The 22,665-nt window shown below is 46.0% G+C and overlaps 1 protein-coding gene across 1 annotated transcript in view; it reads right to left on the bottom strand.

Moving 5' to 3' along the window:
* Positions 1-20,196, bottom strand: part of COL5A3 (collagen type V alpha 3 chain) — a 167,325-nt gene extending 147,129 nt beyond the window's left edge. Inside the window, exon 1 of the mRNA XM_055003373.1 lies at positions 20,074-20,196. Coding sequence (XP_054859348.1) covers positions 20,074-20,155 — 82 coding nt within the window. The 5' untranslated portion in view covers positions 20,156-20,196. The remainder of the gene's footprint in view (positions 1-20,073) is intronic.
* Positions 20,197-22,665: the final 2,469 nt, after the last annotated feature.

The raw sequence follows: 22,665 nt of genomic DNA, 5'->3' as shown, positions 1-22,665 counted from the left end.
AGATGCAATCAGTAGCTTCTGATAATGAAATCAGTTACTTCTTACCCTCCATGCATCTGACAGAAGAAAACTGTGATTCTCGAAAGCTTATGCTACAGTAAAGTTGGTTAGTCTTAAAGGCGCTCCTGGACTCTTTTTGATTTTGGAATTCTGAGGTTCCCAACACTGCCTCAGCAAATGCTGGGAGATTTGGTGGTGGGCGCTGTAAAGGGTAGAGTTTGGGGAGGATGTCAGGTAATGCTCTAGGCTGCCTCCCCTAATCTCTATGATCTCCGCAGAGGGTGGGGAACACAGAAGAAGAGCTCCAGGTGAAAGCAACCATGACAAACAGGAACACACGACCCCCTCCTTTAGTTGCTAAACCTTTAACACAGTCCTAGTCTCTATGATAAAGACCATAGAGACTAGGGGAAATTCAGCATCACGACATGAGGTCATTTTTTCTCTCACTCATCCATTCTTCAGGGATGGAAAATTGTGACCAGGGGCTATTCATTCCCTGTCCTGGGAAGCCTACCTGCCTCAGTAGCAGACACCTACCTGCCTCAGGTAGCCTACCTGCCTCAGTAGCAGACACCTTGTGACGGGCCTTGCCTCCACAGCAGCCATTTTGTGCTGGCACTCACTACCTTTTCTCAAAATTCTAAAGGTACCTGCAAGGTTGGGAAATCTTCCCATTATACCCCATCTCCCTGTGTGTGAGGGTCCGGCTGGCCACCAAAGAGAATGCTGAACTAGATCACAATGTTTTTCAAACTACACTATACAAGACTCTGGATTTCTTTGTAATCTTTTCGGGAACCCCTTGTTGAGAAGACCGGTAATGTTGGGAAAACATTACTAATCTTCCCCTGAAATGTGCAGCCATTAAGAAACACTGGGCATAAAGGGTACCGCTAACCTATTGATGGCAAATCCAGGGCAAAGATGCTTTGGGAGACAAATCAAGAAGGAAGGGATTCCCTATGTGTTAAAGCTTTAAAACCTACAGAGCTTGTAGGATCTTGCTCATTTTGTATGTTCTTAAGTTCTTCCTTCACTGCTCCCTTTACGCTTTTTTTTTTTTTTTGCAATGTTAGATGCAGAGAAGTGAGCTGGCACTCAGGTGAGTCATCAAAGAAGGGAGCAAGGATGGTATTAAGGAAATTGTGGGTTAGGACTGAAAGACACTTGCATAGCTGGGAAGGAGGGGGAGGCTAATTCACAGAGCCATGGCCTGGGAACCGAGCAGGAAACCAAGAACCACAAGTGGCTTGGAAAATATGCATCGTGGGTGGTCTCTGGCTGCCTGTCGGTTCCATCCCTGACCCTCTCTGCTGCAATCTGAGCCAATCCCAAGCCCTGACCCACATATTTAGGATCAAAACCTTGAGAACTGGCTGTGCTGGAACCAGAGAGAATGGGAAAGGGGGAGAGTGTGTTATGCTTCAAGACAGTGTCCCAGTTCTGCCCTTCATGCATCTGATGAAGAGAGCTGTGGTTCTCGAAAGCTGGCAATGCATCTAACAAAGAGACCTGTGGTTCTCGAAAGCTTATGCTACAATAAAATTGGTTAGTCTTAAAGGTGCTACTGGACTCTTTTTGATTTCACTGAGATGGTTAACTTGGTTCTGGAATCTCCTACTTCAGACCTTAGGAGGAGTTCACATGACTGACTAGTCCTTCATATATACACATAAAAAACCTAGATGCCAGGGGAAAGGCCTCCAGGCTAGCCTTCTCTAATATCCTGGCTGTCTCTCTGGTATCCTAGCCTTCTCTCTGATATCCTGGCTTTCTGAGAGCAGGAATCTCTCTTTGTTCTTCCCACCATGCATGCCTCAACCTACAAGTTTGAAGTGGAATAGCCCAGAGGCAGTGATGGTTGAATGAACATAACAGAGGTGAAGCTCAGGTAGAGTGCATACCAAGAACGTGAAGATGATCGCACGAACAAAATTGATTCATTGGAAATGTGGTGCTAGAGGAGAGTTTTGTGGATATCATGGACAGCCAAAAAGACAAATAAGTGGGTACTAAATGAAATCAAGCCTGAATCCTCCCTAGAAGTTAAAATGACAAAACTGAGGCTATTGTACTTTGGTCACATCATGAGAAGACAAGATTCTCTGGAAAAGTCAATAATGCTAGGAAAAGTGGAAGGCAGCAGGAAAAGAGGAAGACCTTGACTCAATCAAAGAAGCCACATCCTCCAGTTTGCAGGATCTGAGCAAGTCTGTTAATGATAGGACATTTTGGAGGTCTTTCATTCATAGGGTCGCCACAGGTTGGAGGCGACTTGACAGCACATCATACACACACACTACTGTCCCACGTTTCTTTGGGGTGACTATCCCAAGGTCACCCTGTAAGATTCACAGATTAGTAGAGATCTGAATCCTGATCTACTCTGATCCACTAGCCACTCTAGCACACTACCTGTACTCCTTACAGATGCAGCTCGGTCTCTTCCATCCTGATTTCCCCCATAAATTTCACTCCCATCATTAATAGTCTCCCACGCTAGGAATCAGATTGCTAGTACAGCTAAACTGGAGGATAAAGAAACTGAATTCTAATTGATGCATTCCCAGAACCGGGCACTTACTAATTCTCCATGGCTAGACCCCAATAGTAAAAATTTGTATGACGGAATCAGTTGGGCTGCAAGGTCAAGTTGACGCTGACCCTCCCTGCACACATCCCCCCACGGAAAAGTGGTGTTGATGTTGCTGGTTCCCACGTATCATGAGATTTCCTCATCCAAACATTGTGGTGTGGGATCCAACCACACTAATCAAGCATCAGATCAAACAAGGCACAATCAAGCCAGTAAAAAAAAGCATGAGCTAGCCACGAGGGAGAAGGTATTATTATGATTATTTGCATATAGAAGTTTAGCAGTGAGGGAGACCATTCCTACCCCAGGTAATAAAACCCGTCAGCCTAACTTTGGCAGATGCTAAATTTATTTTCAGCCAAGGACACAACTCGCTGCTGAAAAGCAAGCAAGGGAAAAAAGAGAAAGAAATCAGCCATCCAGGTGTTTCCACCGGATACATGGGCCACTGTTTCCAACCAAGCCTCTTGTCTACCAGATGTTCACAGCTGGTTATGTGTTACCCTTGAGTCATCCGTACCAGCTGGCAGAGTCGGGATTTTCCATTCCCAGGAGTAGAGAGAGAAATTCTGGGGCAAGCCCAGAGCTGCCAATGTCAAACCTGGAAGCGCTACCTATAGCCAAAAGCAGAGGGCAGGTGACCTTCCGGGTGACCTGTCCATGGTGCTGAACAACACACACGGTACAGCCCAGGGGAGCCATTATAATCCCAAACAGGATGAATGCCAACTTGAATCCAGTATGGTGCCGGTTTGTCTTTGAGGAGTGTAGGGACAACGATGCACACAGACAACAGGACACAGGAAGATACACAACACTCTTCAGGGTCTCACCAAGTAGGTCCAGAGGAGTTAGCCGTGTTAGTCTGTAGTAGCAAAATAGAAAAGAGTCCAGTTGCACCTTTAAGACTAACCAACTTTACTGTAGCTTTTTCTCGAAAGCTTATGCTACAGTAAAGTTGGTTAGTCTTAAAGGTACTACTGAACCCTTTTCTATTTCACCACGTAGAGGATCTTTTGCCTCCTCTTAGAGCTATGAAACTAGCGGTTCAGACAAAAATACTAAATGACGCTTGCAGGATGACAAAGATACTCAGCCTGCTCAGAAGTCCCAGAGACCAGAATATGAAATACCTTTTTTCAAACCTTCTTACCACATTGAAAACACTCCAGTGAACAGCAGCGACAATGCGGAGGAAAAGTTTTATTAGAGGGTCATCTTTTTTTAGGTTGAGCACCCTTGCCGTTGCTGAGGAAAGCAAAGGTGTTATGTACAAAATCTGCACCTTTGTGGGTTGTTTTCCCTTTTCTGACCAACCACAATAAAAGTTAAAATAAAATCCAGGAGTCCTTCTTGAAATGAAGCAAATCAGATGGTTTTTATTTACCCAGTGGATGAGCCCTTTTTCTTACACAGAAGTAGACGGTCTCCTTGTGTGTAAAGGCTCAACCCCTTACAATAGAGGCGTCAAACAATTAATACTTTCAGATAATCATAACAATATTACAATATTCTAATATCTTTTATCTTATTGGCTCGTAAAGTATCTAGGGTTAGTTATGATTTGAAGATGCAATTCTGGGTTGGCGCTTCTACTTGGGAGAATTCCAAATCCTGCAATCCCCTTATCTTGTCCTCAGTTTAGAAGGACATCCTCTAACCTCTCACCTACTTTCTTCTGGGCATAATAGCACCAATGCGTCTCAATCTGGCAACCTTGGTACCCTGTGATAACTGAAGTCTGTTGGTAAGAAGGGATGTTTTCTTTTTTTCTCTCTCTGTGCCCTTTCCTCCAGTTCCTTCTCAGCCTTAAGGAAAATAGGCCACAGGAAGCCAAAACCAGCTTGCTGCATCAAATCAGTTTTCTACAAAAGGCTCTCTGGACCTGGTTCCTTTTGGAATCTTATAGAATAATATAACATATGCATAATATTTCATAAGTGCAGCTCTACAAGCAGTATATTATTAGTTCTCAGTTCTTGCAGTTTCAGCATACTTCTCTTGATCTTCTTGTTTCAAGTGTCATATTCTTACAGGTTGCATTACAAGTACTACATTCGCTCCTGAGCGTAGGAAAAAAGTGCAAGGCATATAAGTGATATATAAAAGTAATATATAAAATCCTTTTCTTCAAATCTATATCCATCAAAGGTGTCGCTCGAATATCAAGGTGGCTCATTCTGTCACCTGTTCACTTTGCCATCTTTTCTCAGCAGCAATTATGATGGTGAGAAAACTGAGCAGGGTAGAGCAACTCCAAAGAGAATGAGTAGAGAAGGACATGGGCCTCAGACCTAGGCAATGAGAGACAGGGATCCAGAAACCAAAGACAGCAGGAAAAGGCAGAGGCCCAGGTCGCCTTGGTGCAGAGATGCTCTGGAAATAGAGGGGCCTGCCCTGATGTGTAAAACAAAATGCAGGACTTTTTTGCGGATTAACAAGGAACATTTCTCCACGATGCTAGCTTTATAAAGACAGCCACTCTGTAACAGACCGTGAGATGTAAAATACATTCCCTGTGGCATGATGTCCAGATATCTGAGGTCCCCTGTTTGCCATCTAAATCTGACACTTCCATTCAACCTTATTTTGTGATCCGTGATCACTTGGTGTGATTCTGAACAGGTTTTTATGGAATATGATATTTGGCAAGGGAAAATATCCCTAGATTCCGGGATGTTTTTTTAAAAATAGCCATTATGTGTAAGAACGGCAAACACCCCTAACCCTTCTCATGTTCCGGGTTAAGGATGAGACGAACCCTCTTGCCACTATTCCAATACTGAGCAAAATGAAGAAGGGAGGGGAAAGGAGAGAAAATCTGCAAAAAAAGAGAATGCATGTGAACGCAAACTGTAACATATCGCCTTTCCCATGTCCAGAGCTTGATCTGATCATTACCTCTCCAACCTGAACCAAGAATTCTATTAGTAGGTTTACTAGATGGGTTAGAGCTCAGCATCTAGTACTTGCACACTAGTAAGGGCTGAGCATTTAACTAAATTGTTTGGCAGGATTTCTTTATGTCTATACCCTGCTTTGCCACCTGCCTTTTGACATGTTGAATGGGGAGAAAGACACAACAGGGAGATCAACATCAAAAATGTCTATTAGATCCTAAGTCTCTCTGCAAAAGTTTGAGATTTTGTATTCCCATTCACATTTGGCCGGTAAAATTTCACACCTAACCACAGAATTGAATAACATGGCAGAATATGCAATTTCGATTGTGCCACACATCTTAATGCAGGGAAGCCCCATGTTACATTAAAGGGAATCGGTTTTCTTTGGGTGACAGACATATTGTATTTCTGTATATTTTGTAAATGAAATAAATATTATAAGCAGAGTGCAGCAGAAGTGACTAGTGTCCTCCAGCTGCTAATCTTGTGTCAAGTCCTTATCCAGTAACTGCAGTCCAAGGATGGAAGGTTCAGCCAGTGCCACCTAGAAACTTCCAAGTCACTATCTTATTTTTCCTCTCTCTCTTCGATCAGCTTGATCTGATCAAAGGCTCCTTCCCAACCTCACTTTTGTAGGATTCCCATGAGCTGCACAAAGTTGCTCCACTCCAACTCACACCCAAGAAAGCAGCATCCCAGGGACTGTTCAGACCCGCGGTTCTTCAGCTGTAGTCCAGGGATCTTCACTTGTGGACTTTCACGTGGTCCTTGAGACCACGTGACAAAGTGGCAGCAAATTCACCGAAGTTTCTGCCACTTTAATAACTGCATTCATTGTATGTGTGCACATAGATGTAAACATATCAATATTTAGACATTGGTGTCAAAGCACATAACAGCAATCAGCAGGAGAAATCCCAGACAAAGAGGAAAATATGCAAAATATGCAACTAGAGAATCATATATATTTTTGCATATTTTCTTCCAGTGTCTGGGGTTTCCCCTGCCGATTTCCGTGCTTTACTCTGGAGGAGCCTCTCCGTTGTTGTCGTCAAAGCACATAACAGCTGATGGAAGCGGCAAGTGGTGTAAGGACCGACATGCTGAAGAGGCAAGCCGCTTCTCCATTGAGTTTTTAAAAAAAAAAATCTGTAACTTGCCTCTTCTGTCACACCAGCAGCTGCAATGGAAACTTCGAAAAAGCATCTCCAGCTGCCGGCATGATTCATCCCAGCCATGTGGACCTCAAGATCCATTGAATTACAGCCACAGATGATAAATGCGGCAGCTGGGCTTAAATTTGGAAGCCTCTCAAAATGCTCTCCCATGTGGTGGCCACGAAGTCAGCAGATGTGGTAGTTTGGCCAGAATGGGCAGAAAATTGGCCTTTGGTGCAACAATATGGTTCCCATCGTTTCCTCCCCTGCTTCTACCCTATACACTCTCACTCTCTCACACACACATTCATGCACACACAGACAAGGAGGTTGAGTCAGTAGGATTTGAACCCAGTGGCTTGAAGAAAGGAGCTCTGACTCTCGAAAGTTTAGTGGTGGTGGAGAGTGCCCTCAAGTCAGAGTTGACATATGGCAACCCCTGGTGGGGCTTTCATGGCAAGAGACTAACAGAGGTGGTTCGCCATTGCCTGCCTCTGCAACCCTGGTCTTCGTTGGAGGTCTCCCATCCAATTACTAACCAAGGCAGACCCTGCTTAGCTTCTGAGAGCCAAGTTACAAGTGATGCCTGACACAGGTTGGACACTTGCCAGCTTCCCTCAAGTTTTGATGGGAAATGTAGGCAGCTTGGCGGAATGTTGGACAAGTGACAGTTGAAAAGTCCATTGGACAGCAGTCAGAGAGCCAAGCTGCAAGACCAGGATGCCTGCATTTCCCATCAAAACTTGAGGGAAGCTGACAAGTGTCCAACCTGTGTCAGGTGTCACTTGTAGCTTGGCTCTCAGATCTGATGAGATCAGATTCGCCTGGGCTATCCAGGTCAGGGTTTTTGAAAGCTTACACTCTGAAAATCTTGTCCGTCTCTAAGGGGCCACTGAACTCAACTCCTGCTGTTCTACTGCAGACCAGCACGGCTACCCACCTAAAAGAGGTTGGGAGTGAAGGTCTCCTTCAAGCAAACCAGCCCATAAGTTCCTTGATAGCCTTTCTGGTCTTTTCACCAGTGATATTCTGTCCCTGCTCCATCCAAGGGGTTCCACTCCCTGCACAGTCCTAATTGACAGCCTGCATCCTATCACTCCACAGAACAAAGGTTGATGCCTGCTTCCCACCCGCGGGGGATTTCTCCAGCTTCAGCAGCTCTTCCTCCAACAAAGGCTGCAGGAAGGCTCCATAGACTTGCCATTCTAGTTGCCAATGCCAAGACTGGAACACGAAGACGCGGGGTTCAAGCAGAGGCCTTCTTGGCCCGTTCAGCATCAGGACCAACGGCGGCTTCCTATGCCTCAGTCTCCCCCTGAATGCCATGATTATTCCATAGGCGACTCTCAAGGACTCTCAGCAGCCATTCACTTCTTCTTACCTCTGTGTACATCTGAAGACCCTCCTGCAAAGCCGTCCCAGTGTGTATGTGAAGAGCTGGATTTATATCTGTAGGAACGCTACTACAATGGCCCACGAGAAGATATATTATCGGGCTAACTAGTATGTGATTTCAAGCTCAACCAGTCTTATGAATTGACATCGTATTTATAGTGTATATTTATTCATGGATTTTTATCTTACATTCATGCTATATTTATTAACTGTCAAGCTGAAGTATTGATAGAGGATTTCCGGTGTGAACTTTTTGTATGTGGTGTGCCGGTTAAAAAGAGGTTTCTATTTATACTGTATACAGGGCTCATTTCGAGGTGGAATGCGCAGGAACGCAGTTCTGGCAGTTCCCCAAAGAGGTCACGTCAGGTGGCCCTGCCCACCTGACTCTCGGACATTTGGGGCCTGTTTCAGCCTGGATTGGGGCCAAAACGGCCTGGATCGGGCCTCTGACGGGTAGTGGATCACTCTCCCACTCAGCAGCGGCCTGATCCTGACCATTTTGGGCCCCTTTTCGGCCATTTTCAGCCCTTTTTGGCCATTTTGGGCCCAGTTTCAGCCCTGAATGGCCAGGATTGGGTCCAAAACAGCCAGGATAGGTGATGTCAGGGAGTGTGGCATATGCAAATCAGTTATGCTAATGACACACTTCCTGTGCTGTCAAGGGGTGTGGCATATGCTAACGAGTTATGCTAATGAGTTCCTCCAGCTCTTTTTCTACGAAATGAGCCCTGACTGTTTAGACTATTGCTTATGCCTTTCCAATGTTCTGTACACAATTCCAATGTTTGAGCACTTTGCACTTTTATTATTAGAAATTGTGGTACATTCAACATTGGAGTAAGTGGTTTATTGTACTCCATGGGAGACAATTTGTCTTCAGGTATTGCAGGCTTAAACCCATGGAAACCTCATTTTGTCTTTAGACTGTCAAGGAGAAGCAGGTGAGATAGCTTCACACTGAACATCAGTTCGGGAAGCCATGGTGGCAAAAGCCTCCTCCCTTAGTTATTGGAATGTATCTGGCATGCACACAACATTGGCAATGCTGCACGGCATAGAAGTGTGGGTTGTAAAGTGGGACCTGAGGTCCTGTTGACCCCAAATCCAGGAAAAGCTGCAGTGAAACTGCTTGTTTATAAGTTCTAGCTGTTCCGGAAGGAGGCCAAAGAACAGAAGGCAAACAGCTGTGCAGATTCTTGGCTTGGAGCGATTTGCCCCAGCCCTTGTTCTTAAACATGGTTTTGTATACACTGTACCAAAACAAACACACTTAAAGAGAGAAAACAAACCCAAATTCTGCATCAAGGAAATCCCAGATTTGTTGATTTAGAACAAATTATGCAATTTCCTGTACAGTCTATAAGTGGTGCGGCTGCCGAGTTTCAATTTTTTTCCAAAGACATGTAGAAATTTTGGCAAGGGCTGGGGGAATGTAGGAGGGGAAGGTATGAAGAATGCGGACAGGTGGGTTGGAGGGGCAGGGGGCAGGAAAACAGTAGCCATCTGGGAAGAAAAGGGGAATTTGCACAGCATAGTGTCTTTCACTTTTTGTTGTTCACTTTTTGTTGGCTATTGAAGGCAGCCTTTTTTTAAAAAAATGCCCTCAATATGTAAGCGTTTAAGATCTTTCTCTGCTGAAATATTGGCCTTGGTTACTGCTTCCGTGCCAATAGCTGATAGTAATGTGTTTTCTTGGACTGGGGGCTGAAGTTAGCTTTTAAACTCTTTAAGTTTTAAATTTTTTAAGGGTTTCGCAATGGAGGAGCATGATTCTTTAAAAAAATGTTCTGAAATGCATTGTGGATTTTACTGTGTTCTTAAATGTTTATTCTAGCATATCTTGGGGATCTTATAGGAGGGGAAAGTGAGCTGTAAGGAAGGTTGCCAAACTCCAGGTGGTGGCTGGAGATCTCCCAGAATTACAACTGATCTCCAGGCCACAGAAATCAGTTCCCATGGAGAAAATGGCTGCTTTGGAGGGCAGATTTCTGTAGTATTATAGCTCACTCAGCTCCCTCCCTTCCCCAAACCCCACCCTCCCTAGCTCTGCCCCCAAATCTCCAGGTATTTCCCAACCTGAAGTTGGCAACCCTACAGAAGATACACACTTTGTTGGCTTGTACGTAATCCAACTAAGCACATGTACATAATCATATTTAAAATATATATATTCTGCTTCTCTCTTATATTGTGCGACTCAAAGTGGCTTACATAATTAAAAGCATTTAAGTTAAAACAAGAGATAAAAAAAACAGCATATCTAATTACCCACTAGATCTAACAGACCCAAAATCAACAACCACTAAAATCCCACTGGAAACAACTTAGATTTGCAGAGATTCTGGAACCTTTGGAATCAACAAGTAGTTCTATTTGCTTATTTTTATCTATATTATTTATAGTCCGCCTTCCTCACTAAGACTGGAGGCAGGTTACACGAATTTGTAAGTTGATACAATCCATAGGACTGCTTATGGGTTACGTATAATAAGCAATGCAATAGGACTGGGATTGCAGAAATCTGAACACAGCGCAAATATTAAACATGACGTTAAAACAAGCAATAAACAGCATTACATAAGTAGAAATGCAATGCATTGAGAACAAGATGATGCAGGCAGCAACGCATAACTCATATCATATACAGCAGTAAAGCCGATGATAAATGCGGCAGCTGGGCTTAAATTTGGAAGCCTCTCAAAATGCTCTCCCATGTGGTGGCCACGAAGTCAGCAGATGTGGTAGTTTGGCCAGAACGGGCAGAAAATTGGCCTTTGGTGCAACAATATGGTTCCCATCGTTCCCTCCCCTGCTTCTACCCTATACACTCTCACTCTCTCACACACACACATTCATGCACACACAGACAAAGAGGTTGGGTCAGCAGGATTTGAACCCAGTGGCTTGAAGAAAGGAGCTCTGACTCTCGAAAGTTTAGTGGTGGTGGAGAGTGCCCTCAAGTCAGAGTTGACATATGGCAACCCCTGGTGGGGTTTTCATGGCAAGAGACTAATAGAGGTTAGTCATTGCCTGCTTCTACAACCCTGGTCTTCTGCAACCCTGGTCTTCATTGGAGGTCTCCCATCCAATTCCTAACCAAGGCAGACCCTGCTTAGCTTCTGAGAGCCAAACAACAAGTGACGCCTGATACCAGTTGGACACTTGTCAGCTTCTCTCAAGTTTTCATGGGAAATGTAGGCCGCTTGGCAGAATGTTGGACAAGTGACAGTTGAAAAGTCCATTGGACAACAGCCGGAGAGCCAAGCTGCAAGACCAGGATGCCTACATTTCCCATCAAAACTTGAGGGAAGCTGACAAGTGTCCAACCTGTGTCAGGCGTCACTTGTAGCTTGGCTCTCAGATCTGATGAGATCAGATCTGAGAGCCAAGCTACAAGTGGCTTACATAATTAAAAGCATTTAAGTTAAAACAAGAGATAAAAAACAGCATATCTAATTACCCACTAGATCTAACAGACCCAAAATCAACAACCACTAAAATCCCATTCCCTTCCTTAAAACACTTCCTGAACCATTCTGTTATTACAACGTCCTGTCACTTTTATAAAAATGCCCTCCAAAATAACAACAATAACAACATTCAATTTATATACTGCCCTTCAGGACAACTTAATGCCCACTGAGAGCGGTTTACAAAGTATGTTATTATTATCCCCATAACAATCACCCTGTGAAGTGGGTGGGGCTGAGAGAACTCTGAGAGAGCAGTGACTGGCCCAAGGTCACCCAGCTGGCTTCAAGCAGAGGAGACGGGGAATCGAACCTGGCTCTCCAGATCAGAGTCCTGCTGCTCTTAACCATTACACCAAACTGGCTCTACAACTGTAATTGACAGGCTGACATCACCTTCCAGAATTCCAGCCAACAGGCGTTCAGGAAAGCTACATTTCATCAACCTGTATGTGCAAACAGGTCCTGTCACTGCTGCAACCCCTTGAGACAGCACCGAGTCACAAAAATCCCAAAGACCTCACAACATAGCCAAGTCACTCCATTATGCAACATCGAAGCAAACGAGAAAAAGAGCAACAGCTCAAGCAATCTCTGCAGAGTCGGGAAAAGGCGTATAGTCAACTTGTTACGAGAGAAAATGGAATTGCACTAGATATGCACACATCCCAAGGGGGATTAAACTATCTCGGTTAGGGCCCTGTGCACAGGGCCTGAGCTCCAACTATAGAAGCTTTACCTCCCACTGCAGTTTAACCATGCTGGTAGGTTCCCTGTTTCCCTCCTGCTGGTTTGTAACTTACATACACTTTTGTATATTTCACAGAGAGCACTTGCACTTTTGATGTAAATGTTGATGGAAAGAGTGTATTTATTTTGACAATCTTCACTCAGTCTCCTATTATTATTATTATTATTATTATTATTATTATTATTATTATTATTATTATTATTATTATTATACAACAGAAGATAAAATATACAAGATAAAATCACAATAAATTAAAACAACTTTCTAATAAAATATCTGTTCATCGTATAAAAACCATATAACATCTGACGGAGGTGGAGGTGTGGCTTAACCATGCGTGGTCGCTCATATATGGGGGGTAGATGGTCAATGCCCCCTATAGACATAGGGCCAAGCTACAAGTGACAAATGACACTTGAATGGCAAGTGGATTAAGTGGAGTGCAAGTGAACAAGGAGAAATACACTTGCCATTCAAGTGTCATTTGTCACTTGTAGCTTGGCCCATAGAGGAGACCGGGAGAGAGGCTTATTTGGTGGAAACCCTGATGGCCTCAACCATATGCCTGGCGGAACATCTCTGTCTTACAGGCCTGCCTGAAGGAGACAAGTTCTTGGTGGGCCCGGGTGTCCTCAGACAGAGAGTTCCACCGGGACAAGGGCTGAAAAGGCCCTGGCCCTGGTTGAGGCCAATCGAGCCTCCCTGGGGCCAGGGACCACCAGTAGGTGCTTACCAGCTGATCTCAGCCCCCTCTGGGGAGTATATGGGAAGAGATGGTCCTAGGACAGGGGTGGGCCATTGTTTTGGCTCAGGGGCCACTTTGTGGGAGTGGAGGTTAGCGGAGGGCCGCGCCTTTTAAAATGATCGCATTCATTAGTTAACTTTGCATTTCAGAAAAGGTATAAATTGCATCTTAAAAATCAATAAATATAAATTAAATAAAATAGTGGTAGTTTTATTCAATTTATTTATTGTGCTAATTTCATATCATCTATAGCTGCAAGCACATTTAATTTTAGAAGGAAATCTCAGTTCAAGGTGGATTTTTCTGACTGTCTTGGCGAGCCACAAAAAACTCTGTAGCGGGCCGCATGTGGCCCGTGGGCCGCAATTTGCCCACCCCTGTCCTAGGAGTTTTCTCACCCGTTTTGAGAGTGTGGGTGGACTAGCGGCAAACAGAATAGGAGCTGTCCCCATTCACCTTCCTGAATGTGTGATGTGGGGGGGATTCCCAGCTCTTTTAGTTATCGGTGTAACTATTTGCCTTATGACAGGACTGAGCGGAAAGGTAGAACTTGCTTCTGCGCTCTCCCCCCGCAATAATCGTGTGTGTATGTGGTGGAAATCAAACCGAGATTAACAGTGACACACACAAAAATACAGAGAAACGGTGCATGTGTAGAACCCGCTGCATTTACGTGCAGAAAGAACTTTGTTCATGACCCTGACTTGAAACCCATTTGCTTGTCAGCACATGTATGCATGCTCGGGCGCATGCCAAAGCACATCCCTCCAACTCCCGTCCTACACTCAATCCCTGTGGCATTTCAGCTGCAGATGCTGCTCTCTCACCTGCCTGAAAGGCCCCCTGCTTCCACCACCCCCAGTCATGTCTAAGCAAGTCTTGGAATGAGATTGAAGGTACATCTCAGGCTCAGAGTTCGCAGCCGCTCTGGGGTCTTGGTGCCCTCCGCTTGGGATTCAACATCAACCAAGCTGCTACAAAATACCATGAAACTATTCATCGTCCCCCCCCCACACACACACACAGCTGCCCCAGGCTCCAAGTCAGTGCTTGCTGTACAGGATCCACAGTTAGAGATAACAACAATATTTGATTTACAAACCACCCTTCAGGACAACTTAACGCCCACTCAGAGCAGTTTACAAAGTGTGTTATTATTATCCCCACAACAACCATCCTTTGAGGCATGCGGGACTGAGAGAGCTCTAAGAGAGCTGTGACTGACCCAAGGTCACCCAGCTAGCTTCAAGCGTAGGAGTGGGGAATCAAACCTGGCTCTCCAGATCAGAGTCCTGCCGCTCTTAATCACTACACCAAACTGGAAGAGATCTGGTGGATTAAGCTATATTTTTGAGGTTTGGTTTCAGTACAGGAGCAAAAGGAAGTAACAAATTAGAGAAGGAAACCTGGATTGTGGCTGCCCTCTAGATTGGACACTTCTAACCCCCTGCTTCTCTGCCAATGGAGTTCTGCAATAAATTCACTGGAAATACAAAGAAGGGGGAGAAAGGGTGTGTGGAAGGGAGTGGCCAAAGAGGAACTGTGGACAGGCAACTCCCTCCAGTTGTTTTTAATCACACACATTTTTTTGCTGGTTTCCCTTGGCAAACAGCTTCTGCCAGGAGGATCCCAGCGAGGCTGGGCGTGTGTGTTGAAGGGGCGGGGAGGGGGGAGGCCTGAGCTTTGGAATGGTCGAATGAGCCATGTGGAAGTTTGCAGATATGCATGAAGGTCAGAGAAAGGAAAAGGGACACTTGAATTCTGCACTTGAGAATCTGGATTTAAAATCTGTGGGGTGCAAAACGCGGCGCCTGTGAGCAGTCTAAGGAATTGTCAACCACCTTGCATTCCTCTAGATAACACCTGACACGACGAAATCACAAATCCCTCTATGCAAAATCACATCCCTCTAAGCCCACTGACGTGTATGGACTCAGAAGGGCACCTGACCTTGCTTAAGATGACCCTGTCAGTCCGTTGAAGAAGAAACTGGAATCGTTTTACCTTTGAAGCTTTTGTGGTCTAGAGCCCACGTGTCCTCAAAAATTGATGTTAACATTTTAAAATGTGCTAGACTTTAAAGCACCACAAGGTTCCTCAAACTTTGAAGTCAGGCCAGTTGACATTGAGTGATCACCTGTACGGACTGAATTATCTGTGTTTGCAGGCTGAGCGAGAGATCATTCATATTTCCCTGTGAAAAGTCAACACGCTGCCTGTGGATATTTGCTGTCATGTATATCACTGCGTGAATGCAAGACACATGGGAGGTGCATGATATTGTGTGCATGCTAAGTATGGGTGCATGTGTGAAGGAAAGAGAGACAGGCAGACAAATGGAATGAATGCATCTCACAGGGCAAACATGGGACGGGGAGAGAAAGGGCTGCCATTTACTTGAAATCTGTGCATCTTTCAGTTCTTTATACAATATGGTGGCAGCTTGAAATCGAGATGAACCGATGGACTGCAAGTCATTCTGGTGCACCTGTCTGCCTGCCTGTCTGCATGCCTCCCTGCCTGCAGGTGGTGCCACGGCCGATGACAAGCTTCCGCATACCAATGATTTGCTATCTGGAACAGTCTCCGTGTGGTTTGGCATCTGCCACAAAGGGGCACATTCAATCTTTTTAATACTAATGCAGGACAAAATGCAGTAACAAAAAAAAAATACCCTGGCCAAAAAAGCAGGAATGACGTCACTTGGCAGAATGCCACAAATGATTGCTTCCCTGATGGTTCACAATCACACTTGCTGCAAACGTTTTACTGTTTATTTGGGGACTCAATAGGGACCCAAAGCAGTGTACTATATCATCATCCCCTCTTCCTTTTTTCCTTCCAACAACCCTACAGTTAGGGTGAGAGAGCATGACTTGCCCAAGGTTACTCAGCAAGCTTCCACGGCATTCAAACCTGTGTCTCCAGATCCTAGTCTTTAACCACTACACCATGCTGGTTCATGCTGGGTATCATCCGTTGTCAGCAAGTCAAAGGAGGCTGAGAATCAAGCTGAGCTTCATACAGTTGTGCTGTAGGCTCCAAGAGTCCAATGAGCCCATTCGGCCCCTCAAGAATACATCGCACAGAAGTCCCTTTAACCATATCCCTGGATCTGTGCGTTGAAAGAAAAAAGTTCTTGTGTTGCCACAGTTTTGTCTGAAGAGCAAGTCGCTGAGTCACACACATCTCTTCTGCTTGCTGAAGAGTTCTGTATTGTTCCAAAGACTGTGTGCATTTCCAACAACAGAAGTCTGTCCAAAAACATCACTTTACCCCTCTCCCTACTGCTGTGGGCGTGTCCAGATGGAGGAGAAGTTTGGAAATTTAAGACGGACTAAACTGCATTGACTCTTGGCTGATAGCTTCCAGTTCAAACTGGCATAAGTATATCTTGATGGACTCCATTTGTATTTAAATTGTATTGTTCAAAACGATTCGCTTTCACAACCTTAGCAATCTTTACAACAACCCTGCAGGGTAGGTCTATAGGAGAGCTACCTACATTGTGAGGAATGCAGATGCCTGAAAGTACTTCTCGGAAGTCAATGGCAAAAAACTTACCGTGATCCTCATATCACATACAGCTTCATGGATTTTTCAAAGCAGAAAGATATCCAATTTGGGCTTTTATAGAAATAAAGGGCCTATATTATAGTTTAAGAGGAGATCAATAATCTTATATTTGGATGACTGCCTGAGATTTTTCCTGCTGTGGGGCTACTTCTGCAGAGAGCAGCTCTCCGACTGTCTGTTTTTTGTTGCATGTTTGCCTAAGTTCATCTCATCTGTGTTATTCAACACAATCCTCATGTGTGGCTGTGAGAAAGGCAAACTGTTCTAGCATCACACACAAACACACTTCTTTGCCAGGCCTCTCATCAGACCATCTGTGCGTAAGATCTGAGCAAGGAAGGCTTCGTCTAAATAGTCCAATTATATTTATTTTTGTACTAGAGTTAATATACAGGCATCCCCTTTTTCTCCCATGGTACAGACTCAAAAGTGGCTGGCATAAGGATATAAAAATGCAGCTGAAATTAAAAGCAAATTGGTGCCAAAACAAATAAGGAGATAACACAGCAGTAGGAGTCAACGGGTGGTTTTAAAAAATAGCAGGGGGGAAATCCTCAATCCAAGAACACATGGAAACAAAACTTGTCACTTGTGGGTTCCATCATCTCGGTGTCACCACAGAAAAGGTCCTTTCTCTGGCAGGTCCCCCACCCAGTCCCTGAAGATAGGGGCACCCAAATGATGACCTCAGCAAACAGGCAGAGTTGAATAGATAGGAGATTTTCAAATACCCAGGTCTTGAGCCGTTGTAGGGTTTGAAAGGGCAATTCTGAGTTAGGCCTGCACGCCTAATGGAAATCAGCACAAACAGGGCCATATTATTCAAAAGGCTGACTAGGCCGAAGCCTAAGGGCCCCGCAGGGACTAGGGGCCCGACCATATTTTTTTTTGCTGAGGCACACCCCCACATAAATTGCAATTAATTGATTCTCTTACATAACCTCTATTAATAAGATCATTAACTGCGTCCTTATTGAAGTGAAACAAATGGTCTCTTATATTAAAACAATTATCCTTGAGCAACAGATTTTTACATAGCACAGATTTTTATGCAGCTGAGTTATTTATTTATTTACTTATTTATATTCCACACACACACACCAGCAGGCTCAGGGCGTGCCTAACCTTCCATAGTCCAAGCTCCAGGTAACAACTTGGCCACCTCATTCCGAACCAGCTGATGTTTCTCAACCCCATTTTAACCCTGCGGGTATGAGTAATGCCTACAGGAGTTCTCGGCGGTATGTTCAGATTCTGTAACGCTGCAAATTACATTTTAAACATGAAAAGCACAACTGTGAACAGCACAAGAAGCCTCTCTCTCTTTCTCTGCAAAGTGAATAATACTAGGTGATATACGAAGCAGCTCTCGGCCCATAATTTAACAGACAGTTCATGTGACCTTAACATCCCATCCACAAATTACGACGTTCATGAAAGTACCATGCTTCCCCGACGAACCCCTAACTCATCCTGAAAGAGGAGAATAGTTCTGAATTCATACTTTTTGCTGAAGAATTCAAATAAATAATGCCGTGGGCTCTTTTCTTGCGTACGTGAAACTAAGGGGAGTCTTTGGACCCCCCCCAAAAAAAAAGCTCTAAAAAGACCAGTGCATAAATTTCTGCCTTCTTTGTCCCAGCTCTGTGCATGTACTCACACAGGCTCACACCCTTGGGATTGCCCCAGATTAACTACCACCACTGTTTCTTCTACAGACTGGTGGGGAAAAGGTCAGGGAAGACATATTTAGGGATCACTGAGAAATGATAAAAATATACTCTGAAGAAGGGGATAGTTCACAGTCATAACGAACGTGAACCACCTTGAACGCCTGCAAGTTCTATATAAATGCTTATTTATCTATTTATTGCAGTGCAGGGCTGGTCTTCTTGGAGAGGTGAAGAACTCATAAGAGGGGCGTTCATAAAATTTGAGGGAGGGATTGAATTCTGACGCAGATGGGACTTCTCTCCTGACTCCAGAATTGAATAGGTTGAATGTCCTCTGATAGGACATTCCAAAATAAATGCTACTCTCGGAGGGCACCATCATTTTTGCCCTATTTGACCTTCCTAATTTCTTCTCATGATTCACAAGTTTTAGAAGGTGGACAGGGGATGCTTTATTCTGTGTGAGCATGGGGTGGGATTCACGCCCCGTTCTGCAGATTCTTTGCCTGAAACGGATTGCAGGCACGCAACTGCATGTCAGGATCTTTTACACATTCATCTGCTAAATGCTTGGCAAAACAGACGAAGCACCCGTGTACTGAACCAGACCCCTGGTCCATTAAAGTCAGTATCAGAGCCAAACTACAAGTGATGCCTTACACAGGTTGGACACTTGTCAGCTTCCCTCAAGTTTTGATGGGAAATGTAGGCGCCCTGGTTTTACAGCTTGGCTCTCCATTACAGCTGCAAGACCAGGATGCCTACATTTCCCATCAAAACTTGAGGGAAGCCGACTAGTGCCCAACCTGTGTAAGGCGTCACTTGTAGTTTGGCTCTCAGGCAGCAGCTACTCAGGGTCTCTCAGAAGTATTTCCCATCAGCTAGGACCCGATGCTTAACTGGAGATGCCGGGAACGAGCCCTGTGGGACCTTTCCCATGCCAAGCAGATGCTTTGCAACTAAGCCACAACCCGTCCCCTCCATGACAACATCGCTTGATCCAAATTTGGGGGGGGGGAGAAAGGAGTTGTTTAAAAGTAAGATTCGAGTCGTTGCAGCTTAGAGACCAACACGATTTCCAGGGTATAAACTTTCCAGAGTCAAAGCTCCCTTTTTCAGATATGAGGAGTGTATTCCACTTGTATCTGACGAAGGGAGCTTTGACTCTGGAAAGTTTATACCCTGGAAAACTTTCTGGTCTCTAACGTGCCCCTGGACTCGAACCTAGCTCTTCTACCCACCTGAAACAGTTTAAAACAACAACAACATTCGATTTATATACAGCTCTTCAAGACCACTTAACACTCACTCAGAGCAGTTTACAAAGTGTGTTATTATTATGTGGGGTGGGTGGGGCTGAGAGAGCTCTGGAAGAGCTGTGACTGACCCAAGGTCACCCAGCTGGCTTCAAGGAGGAGTGGGGAATCAAACTTGCAGTGGGGGGGTGGGGAATCAAACCTGGCTCTCCAGATTAGAGCCCTGCCACTCTTAACCACTACACCAAACTGGCTCTTTTGAGAAAAACGCTGCCTCGGATTCGAACACGGGCGCTCCCAACACGAGCTGCCAAAAAAGTCACTAAAACTGGTTTTAAACACCACAACTGTAAAGAGCACTAGAAAAGAGCAAGAGCCCAGTAGCACCTAGAAGACTAACAGAATTTGGGGTAGGGTGTGAGCTTGGGGGAGCCACAGCTCCCTTCTTCAGCTACTGTAAAGAGCACCAGCGTTGCGCCGGCGCTCCGCAAGCGCTGCTCCGTAGCACTCCCCGCCCGCTCCCAAGAGGGCCATCCCGGCGTTACCTGCCCTGGCCCGGGGAAGTCCGCGCAGCAGGAGGGCCAGGAGGCAGATCAGGTGGCCGCGGAGTCCCCGGGGCTTGGCCATCCTCGGCGCCCGGCTCGCTGCAGCGCTCCAGCAGGGGGACTCCCGCGGCCGAACTCCTCGCAGCGGCGGCCGGCCAGCGCCCAGCCCAGCCCAGCCCAGCCCCGCCGGAGCGCCGCCTGGCTCCGCCCCGCTCCCTCCTCTCTCCCTCGGCAGGGGAGGGCGCCGAAGGGGCTTCCCTGCTCCGGAGGCCGGATCGGAGCGCAGCCGTGTCTACACGCGCGCCTCGTTCAGACGACACGCCCTCGCCACGGGATCGGCTCCCCGGCAAAGGCCCCCGGTGCGCCCCGATCCCCTGCGCGCTTCCTCGGGAGGAAGGCCAAGTCGGATCGGTGGGGTTTGCCCCCAGGCGAGTCTGGTGGTGGAGACTGCCCTCAAGTCATAGCTGGCTTATGGCGACCCCTGGTGGGGTTTGCATGGAAAGGGCCCAGGGCTGATGCTCTTTACCGTGTCTGAAGAAGTGAGCTGTGACTCCCGGAAGCTCATACCCTACCCCAAATTTTGTGAGTCTTATAGGTGCCATCGCCTGCCTCTGCGACCCTGGTCTTTGCTGGAGGTCTCGCATCCAATTACTAACCAAGGCCGACCCTGCTTAGCATCAGAGAGCTGATGAGATCAGGCTCACCTGGGCTTTCCAAGTCAGTGCCTGATAGGGGTTAGGCGACAAATTAGACTATAATAAATCTCTTTGCAAAATTGAGGCCAATTTTGTTTTTCTTCGGCTGATTAACGCCGCTGTCCCTCGGGAACTGTGGGGACTAGCCAGAAAATCCTATTGATCTCGGTGGAAATTATTGCTTTCAAATAAATGCGCATTGGCTGGAGATTAGACGCTGAGCACGTTTCCCGCACATAAATATAATCTCTCTCTCTCTCTCTCATCCCAGCCTCCCCCACCCCACATTCATATATACAAAGTGACCCTATCAAGCACACACACAGCGCTGCACGTTTCCCTTCATCATGCACACAAACACATATTCTCTCCAGATGTGCACACCCAGTACTTAATTTCTGAACAAACAGGGGCCGGGACTGAAGAGTGTCCGGGAGTCGCAACCCCAGAAGCCCCTAGCCAAAGTTTGCTTGGAAGGCAGGCAGCTTGCCAAAGTTCTTGGTCCGGTCTGTGCCCGGATGGGCCATCGGGAGGGAATCTTACGCAAGACACTTTAAGGCGCTGGCAAGACAGGCGGGTATAAATGTGCTGAGTAAAATGCCTAATTGTGCAGATGTGGGGGCTGGCTCGCCCTTTCTGGGACAGGCTCTCTGTGCATGCTCAAAGGCACGTTCCTATTTATTTACTTCCGCTACAACATTCTTACAATGCTCGCCTTACAATGCATGTGCTGCCCTGAGCTCCTGGGTTAAAAATGCAGGAAATAAATACCTCGAATAGCAAACTGGCCTGCAGAAACTAAGCAGGTGGCAGCATTCTCCTTTCTCCATTTTATCCACACAACAACCCTGTGAGGTAGGTGAGGCTGAGAGCATGGGACTGGGCAAGCTTCCATGGCAGAGCAAGGATTTGAATCTCTCAGATCCTAGTCCAACACTCTAACCACTACACCACACTGGCTTTCTTCTACATTAGCAACGTATCACAAGTCTTGACATGGAAAAAAGTTCTAGGATTCATCCTTAGTGGTGCTACATGTGTACACATACACAACTCCTCCCTCTCTCTCTCACACACACACACCAACACCCCTGTGTCTTACACCAGTTACCGAGGCCAGTGAAGTTTGGATGCTTCCCAGCTTCTAGGCTCATCCTATGGATTGATGGAGGTCAGGCCGACTGCAGGGACCTGTTGTTTGGCACTGGACTCCACAGCTCTCCCTTTCTCGCTTGGTGTGGAGACAGAGCCAGCATGAGAGAATCCCCAACCAATCCACTCTTTCTCTTGCAAGATCAAGCTGGGTAGCCGCGTTAGTCTGTCTGTAGCAGTAGAAAAAGCAAGAGTCCAGTAGCACCTATAAGACTAACACAATTGGTGGTAGGGTGTGAGCTTTCGGGAGTCACAGCTCACTTCTTCATCTCACTTCTCACATCATCTGAAGAAGTGAGCTGTGACTCCCGAAAGCTCACACCCTACCACCAATTTTGTTAGTTTTATAGGTGCTACTGGACTCTTGCTCTTTCTTCTTGTAAGTTAGAGGGGCTACCAAGGGTGCCTTGTCTAAAACCTTGCTAGCATTTAACTCGGCTGCTTGGGAAGGATGGGTAGAAGAAGCCCCTTGGGAGCTGTGAGCCCAGGCATGTTGGGACACAGTGTTTGAAAAACTGGAGAATGAAAGCTATGCATCCAGCCCCCTCTGTTCCCTCCAGATAGGGCCTTCCAAGGGGAAAGAAGAGCCAGAGAAGGCCCTCTAGCACCAATAGTTGGCTAGCCATGAAGCAGAGTAACAAGCACTGGGAGGAGACGTCAGGAATCTGGGCTCCATCTCCCCAACCTGCCTCCTCTCTCTATCAGCACCTTTGAGTGCTTCTGTCAATCAATGCCTCTTGACACC

This window comes from Eublepharis macularius, chromosome 19 (genome assembly GCF_028583425.1).
Source record: "Eublepharis macularius isolate TG4126 chromosome 19, MPM_Emac_v1.0, whole genome shotgun sequence".
Lineage (NCBI taxonomy): Eukaryota > Metazoa > Chordata > Lepidosauria > Squamata > Eublepharidae > Eublepharis > Eublepharis macularius.
The sequence above is the reverse complement of the archived record's forward strand: the minus strand, read 5'-3'. Positions and strand labels throughout refer to the sequence as shown.